The following is an 18,316-nucleotide window of genomic DNA, read 5'->3' on the forward strand; positions in this document are numbered from 1 at the left end:
TAATTTTATGGTTCCCACAGCAACTATAATGTAGTCATCCATCAACAGATATAATAATGCAAAAATTTAATATTATATATAGTAATTCAAAATATAAGGAGCTTGGGGAGTCCTTAATTTCCAGATTTTTGAGAATACGAAATCTCAGCTATAATGTTGCATTAATGTGGTCTTTTGCATTGAATCAATGTCAATAGAGATACCAGAAGCTTATTCCATAAAGAAAACACTACAATAAAACCTGATTAATTTTTAGTTCATATTCCACTAACTGAGAACGTATGATCATTTGGATAGGTAGAAAGCTAAGTTTTATCTTTGGTAAGTCGAGCTTTTCCTTATAAATGGTGCTGATCAATTTTGCCTATAAAGTGGTAGAAAGGAATTCTCAGACTACTTTAGAAAAAAATCTGTTTGAAAGAATACACTAACATGTAAACATTCATATGCAAATCGGAAGTCATTTTTATTTATGCATTAAAGCAGATCTTCTCAGGATTCGCTCTAACCATCAATTAGTCAAAGTCTAGTTACAGAAAGTTTAAAAATGTCCTTTGAAACTATCCAGCAAATCAAACCATGCAGCAAACTCAGGTTATTTTTCATTTCAATTTGTGAATCTTTAGTGAATATAATTTCATTATTTAAAAATTTTTCACCTTTTACATCCAGTGGAAATATGATAAATTAATCAAGCAATTTATTTTAACTTCCTATTTTCTCTGATCATTTATAAATTCCATAATTTTTGATGTAAACAAGGCACATGCCACTTTCAAAGAGATACTGTGTATAACTCTGCAATTATTCTTTCAGATCTCTGAAAAAATTTTAATTTTATTTTATTAAAAATTTAATTCTAGGTGATCCACAAAATGGATTTATTAAGCTTAGAGCCATCAAAGAGCTAAAAACATATGATCATTTCTATAGGTCTATATACAGAGGGAAGGAGTCACTGGTGGTGAAGAGACAAATTACGATTATTTTGCTGTGGCACTGTATTTCTTACGCTGAATCTTAGAGACACAAGTAATTTACCTATAAGTTCCACAACCTATTGAGATAAAATGTTAAGCATCTTTGTGAACTGGCCAAGGGAATCACAACCTTTAAGAAAATCACTGAATTAAAGTCTATCTTGAGATTTGGCAGAATGTTAAAGCCTTTCATGGCACATGAAATCGTCAGTCTTTCAAACACTAAGCCTCCTTTTCATTTATCTGGGATGTCCTAAAACAGAAATTGGTATTGGCATCACCACTTTTTATATTTCATAAATTTATTTTCAATATTCAAAGAAAGAAGAAATAAGGACTGCCCCCCAACCCATTACCCTCTCTCTGGTGATTAATCCTGCCTGGAAAGACAACCTGCTTGTTGGCTCAACTTAGTGCTGAAGCTCTCAGTCAAGTACCTCTTTTGATGGGACCCGGGAGCCTTTCCTCTTGTTCCACCACGTCTCCAGCATAGCTATAAAGCAGGAGAGGACAATTCCAGCAGCCAGGATACAAAAAACTCCTGCAAAGCTCTTTATGTCCAGGGCGCCTCCTTTCTGCTTTGTGTCCACTGAGGAATACAGGTCACACTGGCCATTCTTTGGCCACCATTTGTGCTTCAGGATGTCCATGTCACCATTCTGCTGAAGCTCCAGGATCCTTGGGGTAAAGAGCACAGTCATGTGTTACTGCAGACATGGTTATTGCTTTGGTCCACAACACATCCATTTATAACCCCACCTCTAAAGGATGGTGGTTGTCAAGGGGAAATGAATGTATAGAGTAGCCTGCAGAAGGAATGCCAGGACACTGAAAACGTTATTGCTTTGATTTTATAGACCGAGTTGGGCCACAGGCGATCCTCTCTCCCCTCTCTCCCCTCCCTTCCTCTCCCCATCCTTCTTCTTCTTTTTTTGGTTTTATTCTATGAGTCTGAATATTCCCCTCCTGCTTTGTTGCAATGTGTTTTTACAATTACATTTCAGAGGCACTGTTTTTATGTGGTTTCAAGCTGCTGCAGTTCTGTGTCCCTTCCCTACATGCAGAATGACGCTTTGGATCTTAATGCTTTTATGAAGAACGTTTTGCTGCTTAGAGCAAGATGCTGGCATAATGTCGCCCGGCATATGCTACACACAAAGAAATTCAATTAAAAAGTCTTCTATTATTTAACACAGTGTGGGAGAAAGCCTTGGGACAAGTTTGAAGTTGATAAAATACATCATTTTTGGGTTTTCACACAACTGATGTAGTTTCCCTTTCAATGCCAAAGGGGAAAATAATCTTACCTTGGAGAACAAGAAGAAAAGATGACCAGAGGCTTTTAGAAGTAGTTAAATTCAGATAAGAAATACCCTTCTTCGTCTTCTTTCCCCCCCCAGAATCTGGGGCTAGCTGCAAACACTGAGGCTTTTTTTCAAGTGTGATTTTCATAGAGGTTTTATTCTCATTTCCAAATACTCTTGCCTACCTCTGGCCTTTCTCCAACTGTGTCCCCTCTCACAGGGTGAGAACGGTCAGGGCCAAGGCCATGAGCTGGTCGAGCGTGTGTACCGTCCTCACGGTTGCTAGATTTCCCACCCAAACAGTTCAGAGTGCTTCTTCAGGAGCTGGGAAGGTTTGTCCCAATATTTCCTCCTGAGAGAGAATCTCATAGCCACAAGGGTATCATCGGTCTATAGAGTGGTGTTTAGAGAGTGTGGACTGAGTTTGGATGTACAAACTCAGGGTTATATACCTTTGTGTGGGCGATCCTTCACTGTGCAGGACAGAGCTGGAGGTGGAAGAGAGGGGGCCAGGGACCAACTCCCTGGGCCACTGGGTCAGTGTAGTATAACTAGCTAGCCACAAACTAGAAATTCAAACCTGGCCTCTAAGGGCCATGGAGGTGTATTTATCAAGGTAAGAGGATTGAACATATTTTATCTAAGCGTTTTTAGCTCAATTTATAATTTTTATATAGTTAGCCTTAGGATATGTGGACCTAAATAGTACTCTTGCCTTGGGTCTTGGTCATTTGGGGAAAGACATCTTAAAACTTTAAAGAGAAAAATGATGTCTGTCTGGAAGGAGTAAATGCTCTTTTGGTGACGCATTGCCTTTTTACTGGTTTCATGTCATCCAGGGGTTTATAAGAATGAGCTAAAAGATAATGGTTGGGGTGGAGTCAACATTCCACTTGAGTCAAACAAGAGTAAAACCAGTCCAAAGGGCTGTGATGGAGACATGGTCTTACCATCCACCTTTGGCTGTTCCCATAGCCTCACCCCCAGCACCCCCAGGTGACACTCCGGGATCGACACTACTCTGGAGTTTCCTTCACAACCTGGACTTCTCCTTTTTTATGATACTGATCTGTCTAAAGGTCTCTTGCTTCAGGGTATTGCTCAAAGTGCAGTTAATTTGATTCATTGAATTTACTAAAATGATTGTGAATACTAATGGATTACATTTTCATCCTTATTCTTCCCTCTTTTCAGAGTCATTTGTATTTTCCAGGCTCTACAAGTGTGTTCTATGGGACACTAGTACCTAGAGGGGTTTCTGCAAGAAAAGGGTTCTGTGGTCACTAACTCTGAGAAACACCTTCTCAGCAACTTACAGAGAAGTCAGTCTATTAAAGGCTCTAGGAAGACCCGTAGAAAAGAAAACTTGAATGATTTTGTTTAATTTAGCATTTCCCATAGTTCTCTGACTTTCCTTCTTTTTTTCCTCATTGTTTTCTTCCCTAATAATATATATTAATAATTTGTGGAGCTAGAGTTTTACGGAATACACTTGAGAAACAGTGCTTTCACCCAAAGAAACAACTACTCGTGGGAACTGGTAGCATGGTGTGAGGTATCACACACATCTGTAATCACAGCATCAAATTCGCTTGCTTGGCCTATCCACAAATACATTCAAATAATTTGGCAAACCCATTAGCTATTTGCCTACCTAAAGATGCTAGGTAGTCAGACACCATTGAATACTTTGAGGGAAAAATTTAGTCATCTCTAAAAAAAAAATATTCTTAAATTTGACATTAGAGGTATCTGTAGATACCTTCCTATTCATCTATCTGTTCAGTAAGTATTTAAAGAATGATCTCACACCAGGTATTTCTTTGGGTCAAAATTTATATTAAACCACAACTGCACATTCAGCCAGAATGGCCTGAGCAACACTGTGATATTGTTTCTTTTCAATGCCCTCAATTCATGTTAATTTATCTTTTCATGCAGTCACATGTTCATTCGGGAACCAATGATTGCCTACTCTTTCTCCTCAGTGGTATCTTTATCACAATGTGTCCTTATTATTTTCACACCTGAAAAATAATTTGGTTTTAAACATAATCATTGAAGTATACACGAAGTATACTCTATGACACCCATTTTGATGCTAATGGGGCAAAAGGCCTTAAATCCAAAGAATGTGTTTAATTATAGAACTTTTAGGTTCAGCAAGCTGGGTGGTAGGAATCACTGTGGGCAAAGAGTGAGAAGATTCCTCTACTTGCCTTCAAGGATGATCACACCACAAAGATCTCTTTATCTGGTTGATACCAGGAAGCACAGGTAACTGAGGCATTTCATGGACACCCCGTTTTGGGGGATAGACAGAACGACTGGACAATAGGACCCCTCAGTTAAGCCCACAACAGATTCTAGGAATATAGGCTGGCATGGAATAGAAATGTTGGGAAGGAAGGAAAGTGTTTTCTAAGCTCAGGGTTCTGCCATAAATTCTTGCTACATAATCTGATGCTCCTGGAAATTCCATTAGAAAAGTGTAACTATACCTTTCTTTTTGTTATTTAACAAAAGCCCATTTAAGGATTAAAGAAAGTTTAGCAAAATCTAATGCATTGCCTTAAAGACAAATTGGATGAGCCCTTTAATAAATGAGGAATATATATATATATATATATATATATATTTCAAAGGCACTGGCATCTTTAAATGAAACTTGAATCACACATAAAGGAAAGTTTTGTATTTAATTATAATTAGCATTGATGTGTGTGTGTGTGTGTGTGTGTGTGTGTGTATGGGTGTGTATAACAATGCAAGAATCTAGCTGCACAATCCTTAACATGTTCAGATCTTCAGTCCCACGGAATAATTGTTTTTGTTGTATTTGTAATTTCCACAAGATGGCAGTCTTTGCTCACAGACAGCAATGTGTTCTTGTCATTCTAGTTAATTGGTGGGTTTGAAAGGTGTCAAGTATAAACTTAAACTATTAGAAAGAAAGTTGGATAATAGACCATGATGAACAACTGGATAAGTAAAACCTCTTCTTGGAGTGTAGTCCAAAAAATTCCTGCCATTTTTACCCCAGAGTGATGAGAGCAGTACTTCGCACTTTTGAGAGTTGTTATGGTGAAAACTCATGAAGCCATAAACAAAAGCATCTTGCTTGTTGTTTGGCACTTAGTAGGCTACCACAACTCAAATGCTAGAATTATTATTATCCGCATGCGTGACAGCCATTCTTTCTTTGGACCTGTTCCGGTACATATTTCTTAATGGAGAGTTATATTCCCAGATGAATCAATGAATGATTGATTCACTGACAAGAACATTGCATTCCTTTCTTTTGTCCAAAAGTATTAAAACATTTGTCATCCCCTTGAACAGAAAAATTTTAGCAGTCCATAAAACCGAGCTTCAACTTGAAAATGGTTAATAGATCAATTCTGCATGCACTGAGTTCTTTATTGGTATAAATGAGCAAATTTCAGGAGACGTGAGTGGGGAAGCAGAAGATTCTTCTTTCATATTCAAATAAAAATATTCAACAAATTCGAGGTGTTCATCTTGAAAAGCTTTTTACTTACTTTGAAGATTCAAAAGCCTCATTTGTGTGTGAGAATTACACTAATTATTGATCACTTACAATTCTTAATCACTGCTCTAGAAACTGATTTTCAAATTATTTATAATGAAACAGGTTGCTGAAAGATGAATGCAAATTTCTGATCCCACGTAAGTAGCTTTGATTTTGCCTTTGAATACCATAGCAGTCTGTGGATTCCTTTCTAATTTTCTTACCCGTGGGTAAATTCCTGCTGAGCTGTAAAAAGATACTGGTTATCTGAGAAAAAGGACACCTGACTTTTCAGTTGTTTCTGCTGGGAACAAATTTAGAGGTAATCAGAGAGTTTAAAAAATTAAGTGCAGGAATTTTGATTTCAGGCCATATGTGTAGGAACTCCTCCTGTGATTCTTTTTGCAATTAGAATTTTCTCCCTACATTCATAGATGCATAAACTACTAGAACAGAAGTGAGAGAGGACATCATCTATTCTCTTCACTTCCCCCTCCACTCATTCTATGGAGGAGAAACCGAGTCAAATAGAACAACAATTCCCCCAAATTATCACACTCAACACACAAAAAAACAATTTATATAGCACACTGGAGTAGCCTGAGATGAAAGGTAGGGGGACATGCCTTGTCTGTTTTGAGGGCTGAAGGGATCAATATTTTAGCAATATTCTAGTACATCATCTAAGATACACCAATTGGGAAGCACTGTTGTAGAGATGGGATGACTTTTTTTTGTGACTAACATAGAGTAAATTGTTGAGTTAGGGCTACAATTCAGGTCTGTCTTCCAGCACATTTCCCCCTATACAGCCTCTGATATGTAACTACTTAGAGAAGAACACTGTCAGTCTCAGAGATTTGTTAGACCTTAAGTAAAATTGTCACCAATAGGTTTCTTCTAAACCTATTGAAAATGTAGCTTTTCTCCAGAACTTCATCGATCTTCCTCGGGAGGAGTAGGCCTGCTGAGCAGTGGGAACAAAACTAAAATTAGCTCAATATGATTTAAAATTTAATCTGATCTAGTAAGTTAACATGACTCTAGCTTTAGCTCAATTTACTTGAGAGAATTACTCAATCCTTCCGTTTCCTCCCCTTTTCCTTGCTTTTTTCCAAGATGGCATCAGGGTTTTTAAAGAATGACATTATAACCCTTACATTGGAGGCTTGGGAGGAGGGAGCTGCTGGCTTCTTGCTGGTCCTTGGCTTTGCTCTGGCAGCAATCATTTTAGGTATGATGGGCCTGGGTTCAGTCCTTAGATATGAACTGGTGACTACTGGTGAAGCGGGCAGAGGCTTTAAGTCCGCCAATGTTGGCTAACGTCTTTCTCAGTTCCTTTAAGGCATGTGGGCTCCTGTCTGCTGACTCAGCCTCTGGGGTGCTATACACCTTTCTCAGCTTCTGCCATTTTGTTCATGCGGCCCCTAACTATTCTTTAGCTTTCAGATAGCACTGAGGGGTCATCTTGTCACTTCACTGTGGAGGGCTCCAAAGGTGCTGCATGTGCTGTAACTCAGCATTCACACCACATGGGAGCAAGAGAGGCCTGGGAATAAAGACCTAACCCTTGTTTTTTCCTGACCGCACCTCTGGCTTTTCCCACCACCCGAGGTCTCCTCTGTTGGTGAAGAGCTTGGTAGGCCCCATGACTCCTGTCAGAGATCCTAAGGTAAGGAACCCTCTACCCCCTGTGGGCATGCATTCCGGTCCAGCTACCGCCCCTTCACCTGCCCATCTCCTGCCCCCTGCCCCGTGCTGGAAACTTCTGGCCAGAGGAGGTATAGCTTTCCTTTTCTCTTCTGGATATCCCTCTTATACCCAGGGTCTTCAGACTTCTTGGCCTGTCATAGTGGAAGGGAATTGAAGCTACATAATGACAGAAAATCTATGATCTGAGACCTCCAGCTGGCATTTCTTCAATCTGAAGTGTTGAGGCAACGTGACACTAGAAATTGGTGAGGGTGAAAAACATCATTTTAATATCTTAAAAACATCGATCTGATCTGTTTGTTATATGGTTATGCGCTGTATGTAACCAAAATTTAAAAAAGATACGTAGGATAGAGTCTCATTACTTATTAATGTTTAATGTCACTTAACACTGAGAAAGAAATTTGGGAATAACTGAACAGAAGTATTTTTGACACTGAGTGGATCTATTTTGGCCCAGAATACCCACATTATTAAATTCATTTGCTGGGTTCTCACGAAAATGTCTCTCCATGGTTACTGAGAAAGAATTAATAATAGCATGCACACGATTTTCAGAAAAATGTCAGCTCAATAGGTTTTTCATTCATTTGTCCTTTCTTTCATTCTGGGCTGAAGAAATGCTGGTAAACTTGGATTGAAGCAAAAGCACTTCTCAAAGATTCAGGTTTAGTATTCAATTAAGTGTAGTGGTGCTCTGACTGGCATATCCAATACCAGTCTTTGAACATCAGAGTTGTGAAAACGAATTTTATCAACTTCCTGCGAACTGGGCATCAGTCGTTTTTTATTTTCTTAAGCAAAATGTCTTAATGTCTGGTTAGTAGCATTAGATACAACAGATATTTCTTGATAACATGTAATACCTCAGTAATACCAAATAACTGAAGGCAGACTATTAGAAGCTATTTCCTTTGTTTAAATTGGACTTTTAACTAATTCTTTCAGTTAGTTGAGCCAGACGCCGTTGTTTCGATCTGGTCCACTAACATCATCTACCATCTCACATAGATGAATATGGCACTTCAAATAAGCTTATAAGTATCATTCTTTAGGCCAGAGGACCTTTTTATAAAGGTTTAGGCAATAACAAACCTTTTTATTAAGGGCCAGACACTGTTGCAACCATGTGACTCTGCCTTTATGGTTACCAAAACAGGCCTGAGCCAGATTTGGCCTGTTGGCTGTAGTTGCTGATCTGTTGTGGAGCCCCGTAGCAAATAACTCTATGAAGTCAACAAATTTCCATTTCATTGACAAAGATATTGAAGTTCAGAGGGCTTAAATGACTTGGCCAAAGTCACATCATGAGAAAGCATCAGAGTCTGTTTTAAAACCAAAGATTTTGACTGTCATCCCAGTGCTTTTGACCATGTATTAATAATATATAATAATTAATATGTAGTCATGCCTGTTGTTAATATGTGTGTGCCATTAAATGAGTACAGAGATGAATTTGAGGTAATACTCTATATTCATGATGGCACTATAATAGTTCAAGTGAGTTTTGGATTTCCTTGGTTTTCTGACTATCCTGGAATAGACATCTGGAACCTATACCCCGAGACTGGGACCACCCATGTTACAAATGAATGACTGCCTTGATTATTTGAGATCAGGTTGCATTTGTCTTCTGAGGTCTGTATTTGCTGAATCGTTTTCTAGGCAATGGAGGCTTTATCTTCAGATCAAAGGGAGGTGAACAAATATTATACTAAGAGAATTTCAGGCCGTGACTATGATTTACTGAGAATGGGTAACACAATAGATTGAAGCAGAAAAGGCGGGGTTTCTTTTAATCAAAATATATAAAAATGGTTTCTAACAACCTGTGACTAGAAGTACTATAAACTAACGAGAAGTTTTTCAGGGTTGGTAGAAATTACTATGGACGACTTATGGGCATGACAGCATGTTGGTACTGGAAGGGGTCTGGGAGATGAGATCATATTTGATTCCTGCTTAGTGATGTGGAGTGACCTGCCTGGCTCCCCACCACAGGGCACAACCAACAGACCTGGACTTAATTATACATTCAGTTATTATTGAGGACTGCTGTATGTCATAGACCTGCATGAAAAAGACGAGTTTCCTGCATGGCTTCAAACCTGGTCTCTCACTTTCAAATTTAAAGAAAAGATAATTCAGTAACATCTTTAATTGGTCACATCTGCTTTTCTTATTAAGAAAACAGTGTCCATCCTTATGTAGTAAGTAATGTCTTCTTAAGGCACCCATTTTTTCTGTGTAGGGGAAATAAGCTGTAAACTTTCTCCAGACAATCTATTTTCCACAGGAATAGCAATAGTAAAGGCATGTATAATGCTGCAAAGTTCATGAAGCACTTATCAAAAACATTACATATCATGTGATTTACTGCTTAAAATAATTTCGTGAGGGAGGAATTATATTGATTGATTGATTGGATGACTGATTGATCACACCCCTCTCCTTATTCCTATAAGAGGCTTAAGAGGGCTGATGTTATTAAATTCTCATTTTAAAGCTGAGGAGATTGAGGCTAAGAGGTGAAGTGAAATTTACCAAGGTCACAAGGCTGGTGATTGATCTGGCCAGCTCTCAAACCAGGTCTTTTGGCTTCTGCTCTTTTTTTTTTTTTTTTTAATACATTGTCAAGATCTTTATTATCCTCCCCAAAACCCCCCATGATAATGGAAGCTGCCTCCTTATTTCCCGCTGCTTTATTAACTGAGGATTTGATGACTCAAGTTCCTTGGCTAACACATATTCCATTGTATCCATTTACAAACATTACACTTTGTGTTACACATCCTGATGTCTCCAGAGAGCCACATGAATATCGCATGAGTTCATTAATCTCTGTGCGATTAGAATAAACGTCAGATGAATTCATTCTCATGAGGCACTCAGGGGACTTTGCCAATGTTATCAAAACAAGGCAGTGTGTTCAAAATAAGGAAGTGGTGTTTCAAAACCTTATCCTTACTCAGTGTCTGTCAACCTATTGTGAAGTTTCAATCTATGTGATGCAAACTTCCATAGTTATCCTAATGAAAATTTTCCTTCGTGTTTAAACAGTAGCCCATAAAAGGTAAATATTTATTTATTAGATAACACTTCACTATTTTGAAAAATGTGTGACACTTAAAACAATTTTTATGTTCCAATGTTGATGACATTTTTGTTGGCTCTAAGAATCGTCATACTTTACAGATATGTCATTCTTTGAAGATGAACCTGAAAGCTGCAGTGAGTGGTACCCAATCAGATCAGTCCTTCTAGGTTAGAGTCAGCCTCTTGCACCACAGTCTCGCTTTGCCTCAGGGGGCAAAATCAACCTCTTTCACAGAGAAGCAATTGCTTGAAAAATCAAATTAGCAACATGATGGATCTCAAGACTTTGGTGACTAGTGAACTTTAATTATTATATATTTTATGTGTTTATGCTGGCAGTAAAAGTCAAGCACTCATTATAGAAATGGCAGACATGATCTTTCATAAAATGAGTGCTGGGCGGCAAATGAATAGATAATCAGGATAATGAAGGCAAGCCAGAAAGATGCTGGAGAGTTGAAAAGACCCTGACAATGGCTCCCACTGAGATGGAGGGCATAATTGCAATTGGAAAGAGAACACTTTTGGTGATCTTTAAAAATGTCAGCTTCATCCTTAAGCTCAGTGTGATATTTGGGTTATAGGGTAAAGGGGAAAAATTCTTTCATTCTGCAGTGAGAAACTGGCAGTGACCATCTGGGCTTACAGTCACCCTTCAAACAATACAAGATCTTCTCATGCAGACCTTTCAAATGCATGTTTATGAAAAAGGGTCATAAAGTCAAACTTACTTCGCTTAGCATGTTATACGCATTTTGTGATTTTAATATCTTTGAGTCTGACAACTAAACCTTAAAATAAGTGGGATCTTGAAGTGTGTACTATGTGTAAATGGATAATGATTGTGATATGTATCTTTGGCACAGCGTTAGGAGACAGAAGATTATGGAGAAGGAAACTTTTGAATGCAAATATGTTCTCATGAACATCCGCATAAACACTGAAGTTTTCATAAGTTGACTAACAGTTTAAATATGTGGAAGGAATTTATTATTTCTAAAAGCTGCTACAGTAGTAGGTACTTCACAATGAGAATTCTTTCATAATGCAAACATCTTCTAGATTAGAGGATGTATATTGATACATGTTTTAAAAAAACCCTCCAGGTATACTTATACCAAAGATGGTGGACAAATTTGGTGTAATTAATTAAAATTCTCAGGCAAGAGTTAGATCATTTGATAATAGTACAATTTTATGAAAACAATTTTACTTTGCTTAACCCATATTTTCATAGATGGTCAGTGTAAAGTACTTTAAAAGTTATATTCTAACTTTTTAGGTATATTGCATTATATTTAATATTATTCCAGTTCTGCTGGAAAAGTGTTTCAAAAAATTTCTGAAGTACAGATTGAGAGAGAGAGAGAGAGAGAGAGAGAGAGAGAGAGAAACTCCAAGCAGACTCTGCCCTGTCAGTGCAGAGCCTGATGCGGGACTCGAACTTAAGATCCATGAGATCATGACCTGAACCAAAGTCAGATACTTAACTGACCGAACCCCTAAGGTGCCCCTCAAATTTTTTAATATAGATGGTAACATAACGTAAACTTTCCTTGAAGTGACTAGAATCATTCAAAAACAGAGTTTCATTTTAGACATTTTAAAAAGTGAATTCAACTTTCTAACTTCTTTCTATTATGAATCTGAACATGCTATGTTTCTCTCAAATTTTTTTTTTTAACATTTGCATTCGTTTTTGAGAGGCAGAGCATGAGCAGGTGAGGGGTCAAGAAAGAGGCAGAGCCCAACGTGGGGCTCGAACCCACCAGCTGTGAGATCACGACCTAAGCCTAAGTCAGATGCTTAACCGACTGAGCCACCCAGGCGCCCCTGAACAAGCTATGTTTCTATAAATGGGGGGAAAAACCCAAATGGTCTCTTGGACGATTATCTGCAATTACGTTACTGTGTAATTCTACTGCAGTGTGATGATGTGTTCTGCCAGGGGCTGTGCAATGAAAGGCTCAAAGGGTCACCAAACCTTAGATTTGGAACGATGGACAGTTTAGGAAAGCTTTTTGGTGTAAGTGTTGTCATAGTTGCCTCCTAATGAAACTTACCTTCTGGATTCTTGATTTTAGACTTGTAGCCTCAGCACTGTGTGAACTAAATGTGGTTTAGGCCACCCAGGCTGCAGTACCGTGTTATAGCAGCCCGAGCTGATGGATATGCACGGACCGCAAAATACAGAGCACAGCAGCAAGTGTCATGGTTTGCGTGTAGCTGTCATTTAGGAGTCATTTTCCTGTTCAGTACTTTTCCAAACCTGGAATGTCTCTTCTGAATGTCTTCTTTCTCCCTCTGGATCATGTTTGGGATAGAACTGGTCTTAGACTCAGAACCTGCAGAATTTATGCTTCTTCTCTTCCTTACCAGTATTGAGGATGTTCTTAAAAACTAGGATGCATACAAATATAACATCTTTCTTTTTAGGATGTCACTTTATAATTTGCAAAGCATTTTACTGTCATTGTCTTGTTTTTATTACACAGTCCACAAATTAAACCAAGAATCCTTTACTTTATCATTTACTTTAATAAGCAAAATCTTCATTTATAAACTTCATTAATTTAACTCCTGTCATGTGAAATTTCTATAGTTGGGATGTTACAGCCATATAAAAATTTTTTCTAATAAAAATTAATTATGCAAACGAGAATGTGGGAGAGATGTTTAAACTACTTAAGAAATGAAATTGTTTCCAAGCACTTCACATATGAAAACCTGATACAATAACCTACTTGAAGTAAACTGATTACGAGTCATTATTTAACACAAGATCTCCAATGCTAATAGTTAGCACTGGATTATGAATGCTAATAGTTAGCTTGAGTTTCATTGGTAGGACCCAATCTTCATTAAAAGTGTAATATTGTCAGATGCGTAGCATTCGTCTTTAGGCTAATACCAAACACCCACTCTTTGGGCATATGTTAATAAGTAGCAACATAAAGTTTAAATAGAGTACCTGGATTCCTTAAGTAGTTAAAAGAATAGGTCTCACTTGGCAATGAAATATTGGCTGTCTTTTTTTTTTTTTATGAGGCAGCAAACTGAGGTACTCTGACATAAATGGTTATTTATAAAAAATGACATAATGTGGTATAAAGTAGCAGTGAGACTTATCTAATTCCATGCAGAAAAGATAATTGATGTGTTACTGCTGTACTTCACAATTTAGTTTTCCCACGCATGGGAGATATGCTGGGAATTAGTCTATTCCATCTTCTTAATGAGACTTATCTATTACTTCAGATAATGTATCTATTTTCTTCAACCAGCAGGACTAACTGCTTACTGGAGTGAAGTTTTCAACAATTATTAGAAAGGAACTTTACCAACAGACATAAAGGGGAATAGTTTATCTTTCCATGTATCTATGTGTTGAGATAAAATGAACTGGTACGGCCATGCTGCTGTTATGAAAGGGATGTTGACTCCCATAGTTCCTGTGCAAGCTCATGCAAGCTGCTTGCTATTTTCTATGATAATAGCAAGAGCTATAGGCACGGCAATGTTTACTTACTTGATGATATGGTGGGAGGCTTCAATAACTCGAGAAAAGGCTTGATAAAAATTGAGTGTCATTCAGCCCTGATAACAATTGTCAGAGGGACTGCGTGGCTAGTTTCTTTATTCAGAAATAGATCTGATGATACCATATACGTTTATGTACCAAACGGACGCATTTGCAAAGCCTGCTATTTCTCTGCTTTACCCCAAACCTCACATAATCAGCATTTCAAATCTGTTCCAAATCTTGATAAATTAGAAATACAAGCAATCTAGCTAAGTGATCAGATATAGTTATAAGAGCCTTGATGAATAATTGTAGAAGCGCAATTTGCCCATGTTTAGATAGCCAGTTATATTTTTCAGTAACTGAATTGTTCAAAATGTTGGTAAACTATGAAGAATCATTACCTTGTATACAGTGGTAAAAAATAGTGGGCACTGTGCTCTATTTGTTTCTAGGTGAGTAAAAAAGGATGAACCCTCTAATAAAAGTAGCATTGAAGTAAAACTCAAGTTTTACTTGAGTTGCTTCCAGTAATGGCATATTCCATACACAATAATTAGGCACACTACCTTAGCAATAAGGGTAATGTAAGAAATAGATCCGCCTTATAGCAAGAGTAACATTCCCCATGTTCGCTTACTTTCTAGAAGAGACTACACTCTAGGACACTATAGTGAATGTGCTTTGAAGTGATATTCCTTTAGTTGTAATGAAAAAAAAAGGACTTATGCTCTTATCCAGTTCTTGCAGTGCGGCATGACCTGCAACATGAATCAGAGGAAATTAAAATATAAGGATTGCTTCTAGATTCTTTGTCATGTTAAGCATCAAATTATTTCTCAGTGAGTCTCAATGATGGTCTACAGAGCTCTGGAGATCCCCAGGATATTTCATATGCAAGAATTGGTCTGGGGCACCTGGTTCAGTCGGTTAAGCGTCCACCTTTGGTTTAGGTCATGATCTCACGGCTCGTGAGTTCAAGCCACGCATCAGGCTCTGTGCTGACAGCTCTGGGCCTGGAGCCTGCTTTGGATTCTGTGTCTGTGTCTGTCTCTACTTCTCCCCTGCTCACACTGTCTCTGTCTCTTTCTCAAAAATAAACATTAAAAAAATTAAAAAAAAAAAAGAATTGATCTAAGACATATGAACAGGATATGCTGGAACTGGGGTGAACATCTCTGGTGGGGTGTGCAACAAAAAAGACAGAGGGTGGTACTGCGTAATGTCAATAATCACAGCCTGAGAACACTGGACAGAGTTCCTAAGTTTCTGAATTTTTTAACTTTTTAACATTTGGATTCCATTTCCCTTTAGTTCTAGGCAGTGGATGCCTGGAGCCATGCAGCTGGGAAACATGGCAAACAAGGTCAATAGAGGTCATATCTAGTAATTGATGACAGGGCCACTTAAATCCTAGCAGCCCCTACTGAGAATCAAAGGCAACTATTCGGTTTCTCTTCCATCATCTTCTCTTACCTATGTTACTCTTACCACTTTCACTTATTATAAATCAAGATATGATCCATATAGGAAATTAAGGACACAAAGGGTCAAAGGCACAACCCCAACATCTTAGGTGTTTTAGTGAGCAAAATATAGATGATGTGAATTCTACTTATTCACAAAACATTTGCAAGTATGTGGGTGGATGGAAGGCATTGACATAATAAATGATGATCAAAGAGAAGTCAAAGAATGACGGTGAGGTACAGATAAGGGGAAATAGTTTAAGGATTGAGGTTTTTGGAAGGGGAGAGTATAGCAGTTAAGAATGTGAATATAGAGTTAGACAAACTTGGGTGGAATCCTCATGTCATTACTTCCTGAGTCTGTACTGACAAAGTAACATGACCCTCTGAGCTTCATTTTTTTCTAATCCATGAAATGGGATCATACCGATCTTCAATTGTAGCGTGCATTCAAAGAGCTCAGCATGATATCTGACTTACATGAGGTTCTCAGTACCAGGTAGCTATTATAATCATTATAAAGATTAATGTGGTGCATCCATGATGAGATGGTAAAGTCCATTTGCGTACAGGTTTCCAATTTCTCTTCAGAACTAAATACGGACATAGACATGGGCTAAGTCCAAACCCATAATGCTGCCTGAGGGAAAATGTCCATTCGGATAGATTAGCCAAGAAAATAGAGTGTTAGACTGTGGAGTATTGAGACTGTGGTGGTGGGGAGGAAGCAGGCAGCTGTGAAAAGCCTAGGAAAACATCATGAAGCTTTTAGGAGGCCATGCCAGGGGCCAGAAGCCTTATGAAAACAGCAGAACAGCCTCAATTTCAGTGTCATCATTTACTATCTTCTTAACCATGACCTCTCACTGACCTGGATTTAGTTTGAGGGACAGAATACGATTTGGGGTGAGGACACTACATTCAATAGAGCTAGCTCCTTCTCCAGATTTCTTGTCAAGTTGAGACTGAGAAGGCCACCGAAGGACCTGTCACTGTACAGCAAATTCACAGCTGCCCAGGAAGCAACACAGTCAATCACTGTCTTTCCCATGAAGGCTGCAATCAATAATGCCACAGGAGCATTTCCCCCCGAGAACCAATAACTGCCTGGAACTGTGGGAGCCCCATTACAACCCTGAGAATGTGATGTGGAAAAATGAGACAAATAAAATAGTTTGCTCACCAAAAAGAAAAATGCAAGAAAAGCAACACCAACATAAGTTTAATTATGAAGTCTTATTCTCACCGTAGGGGAGTTCCTATGTTCAGAACCAGCCACAGATCAAACAAGAGCACAATGGGTAGATTTGTTGTTATTTATGAGAATCTGACTCCTAGACCTTTCACGAGATCAAATTTTAAATTTTGTATTAGGCAGAGGAAACAAGGTTGTCAGCTGGTACCCAGAATTTACCTTCGTTGATTTTGTTACGAATAACATTAAAAATTTTCTTTTACTGATAGTATCAGTGCATTTTCAATTATATGAGCTTTTGGGGACTTGAGAATGACCTGAACTCAGGTATAAACTGGACTTGGAAATTCCAACAAGAACTACTGATTGCAGCATAATGGACCCTCAGTTTAAGTCACCTCTAGTTTATCCGTGTAACACATCACCATAGCAACTCTTCTGATGTTCTCTACGGTTCCCAACTTTTGCACTGTACTTCCGGCTGTCTCATTCTTAGCAGAGGATCTTATTTCCTACTTTACTGAGAAGATTAAGCCACTGGGTAGAAACTCCCTTATGTCTTTTAAATGACATCATTCTCTCTTTTATCCTAATTCTTGCAAAAACTGTGCCCACTCCTGGTCAAAATTAGCTTTTAACAGAAAGCCTTTATCCTCAACTCTATGTAACTATTCCAGGAATTTCCCCACTCGAGTGGTTATCAGCATCATTTGCGTTTCCTTGGCTATCAACCAGAGATTCTGACTTACTAGTTCAGAATCCTCTCCCCCAGGGGATCCTAATAATCAAGCTGGTTTGGTGAAACTATAGATATCTATCTTTGAACTCTCTCCAGGAATTCACTTATAGTTTTGTAATAACTGTTTTGTTCCTTCACCAAAGTGATTGGTTTGACCTCTTCCAAAGGATTGGGAGCTCCTAGGGTCAGGGAATGTTGTCTTAGGGATCTTTGTGTGCTCTGCGGTACTTACCATAGTAGTTTGCTCATAGGGTGACATCAATGTGCAGAAGGTGGAGCTTAGGAAAGGAAACTAATATGTGCTCACTAGGTGGCAGTAGGGAGTAACAATACCTAATAGTTTCTGACATTTATTGAGCACCTACCTATCTTTTCACCTGTATTAACTCACTTTCGGTGATTCACTTACGTAATTCTCAAAACCACTCTGTGACTTTACTCATTTTACTCCTTTTTAAAAATATATTTAAAAACTCGGGAACAGAGAAGTGGAGTAGTTTGTGTAAGATCATATGGCTAAAGAGTATTGTTTCTTGGTTTGTTTTATTTTTGGCAGGGAGAGGGAGAACAGAAAGCCTAGACAAATAGAGCATTGCAGAGATTCATGAAAGAAACATTATTTAGTTCTGGAGAAGGAGGGTGAGATCACTTTGTGAAAGTGATCAAAGAAACTGTTATAAAGGAGGCAGCTATTCGAATTGAGGCTTTGAGATATAGACCCAGAGTGCACAGCCGTTTCAGGAAAAGGAATAGTACACATGGGTA

The 18,316-nt window shown here is 38.3% G+C and overlaps 1 protein-coding gene across 2 annotated transcripts in view; it reads right to left on the bottom strand.

Moving 5' to 3' along the window:
• The window catches only part of GRID2 (glutamate ionotropic receptor delta type subunit 2), a 1,443,376-nt gene that overhangs the window by 2,217 nt on the left and 1,422,843 nt on the right, over positions 1–18,316 (bottom strand). For both annotated transcript variants that reach the window (XM_042984179.1, XM_042984178.1), the window contains one exon: positions 1,418–1,658. In XM_042984179.1, the coding sequence (XP_042840113.1) occupies positions 1,418–1,658 (241 nt within the window). The remainder of the gene's footprint in view (positions 1–1,417; positions 1,659–18,316) is intronic.

The sequence above is a fragment of the Panthera tigris genome, chromosome B1 (assembly GCF_018350195.1).
Source record: "Panthera tigris isolate Pti1 chromosome B1, P.tigris_Pti1_mat1.1, whole genome shotgun sequence".
NCBI classification, from domain to species: Eukaryota; Metazoa; Chordata; class Mammalia; order Carnivora; family Felidae; genus Panthera; species Panthera tigris.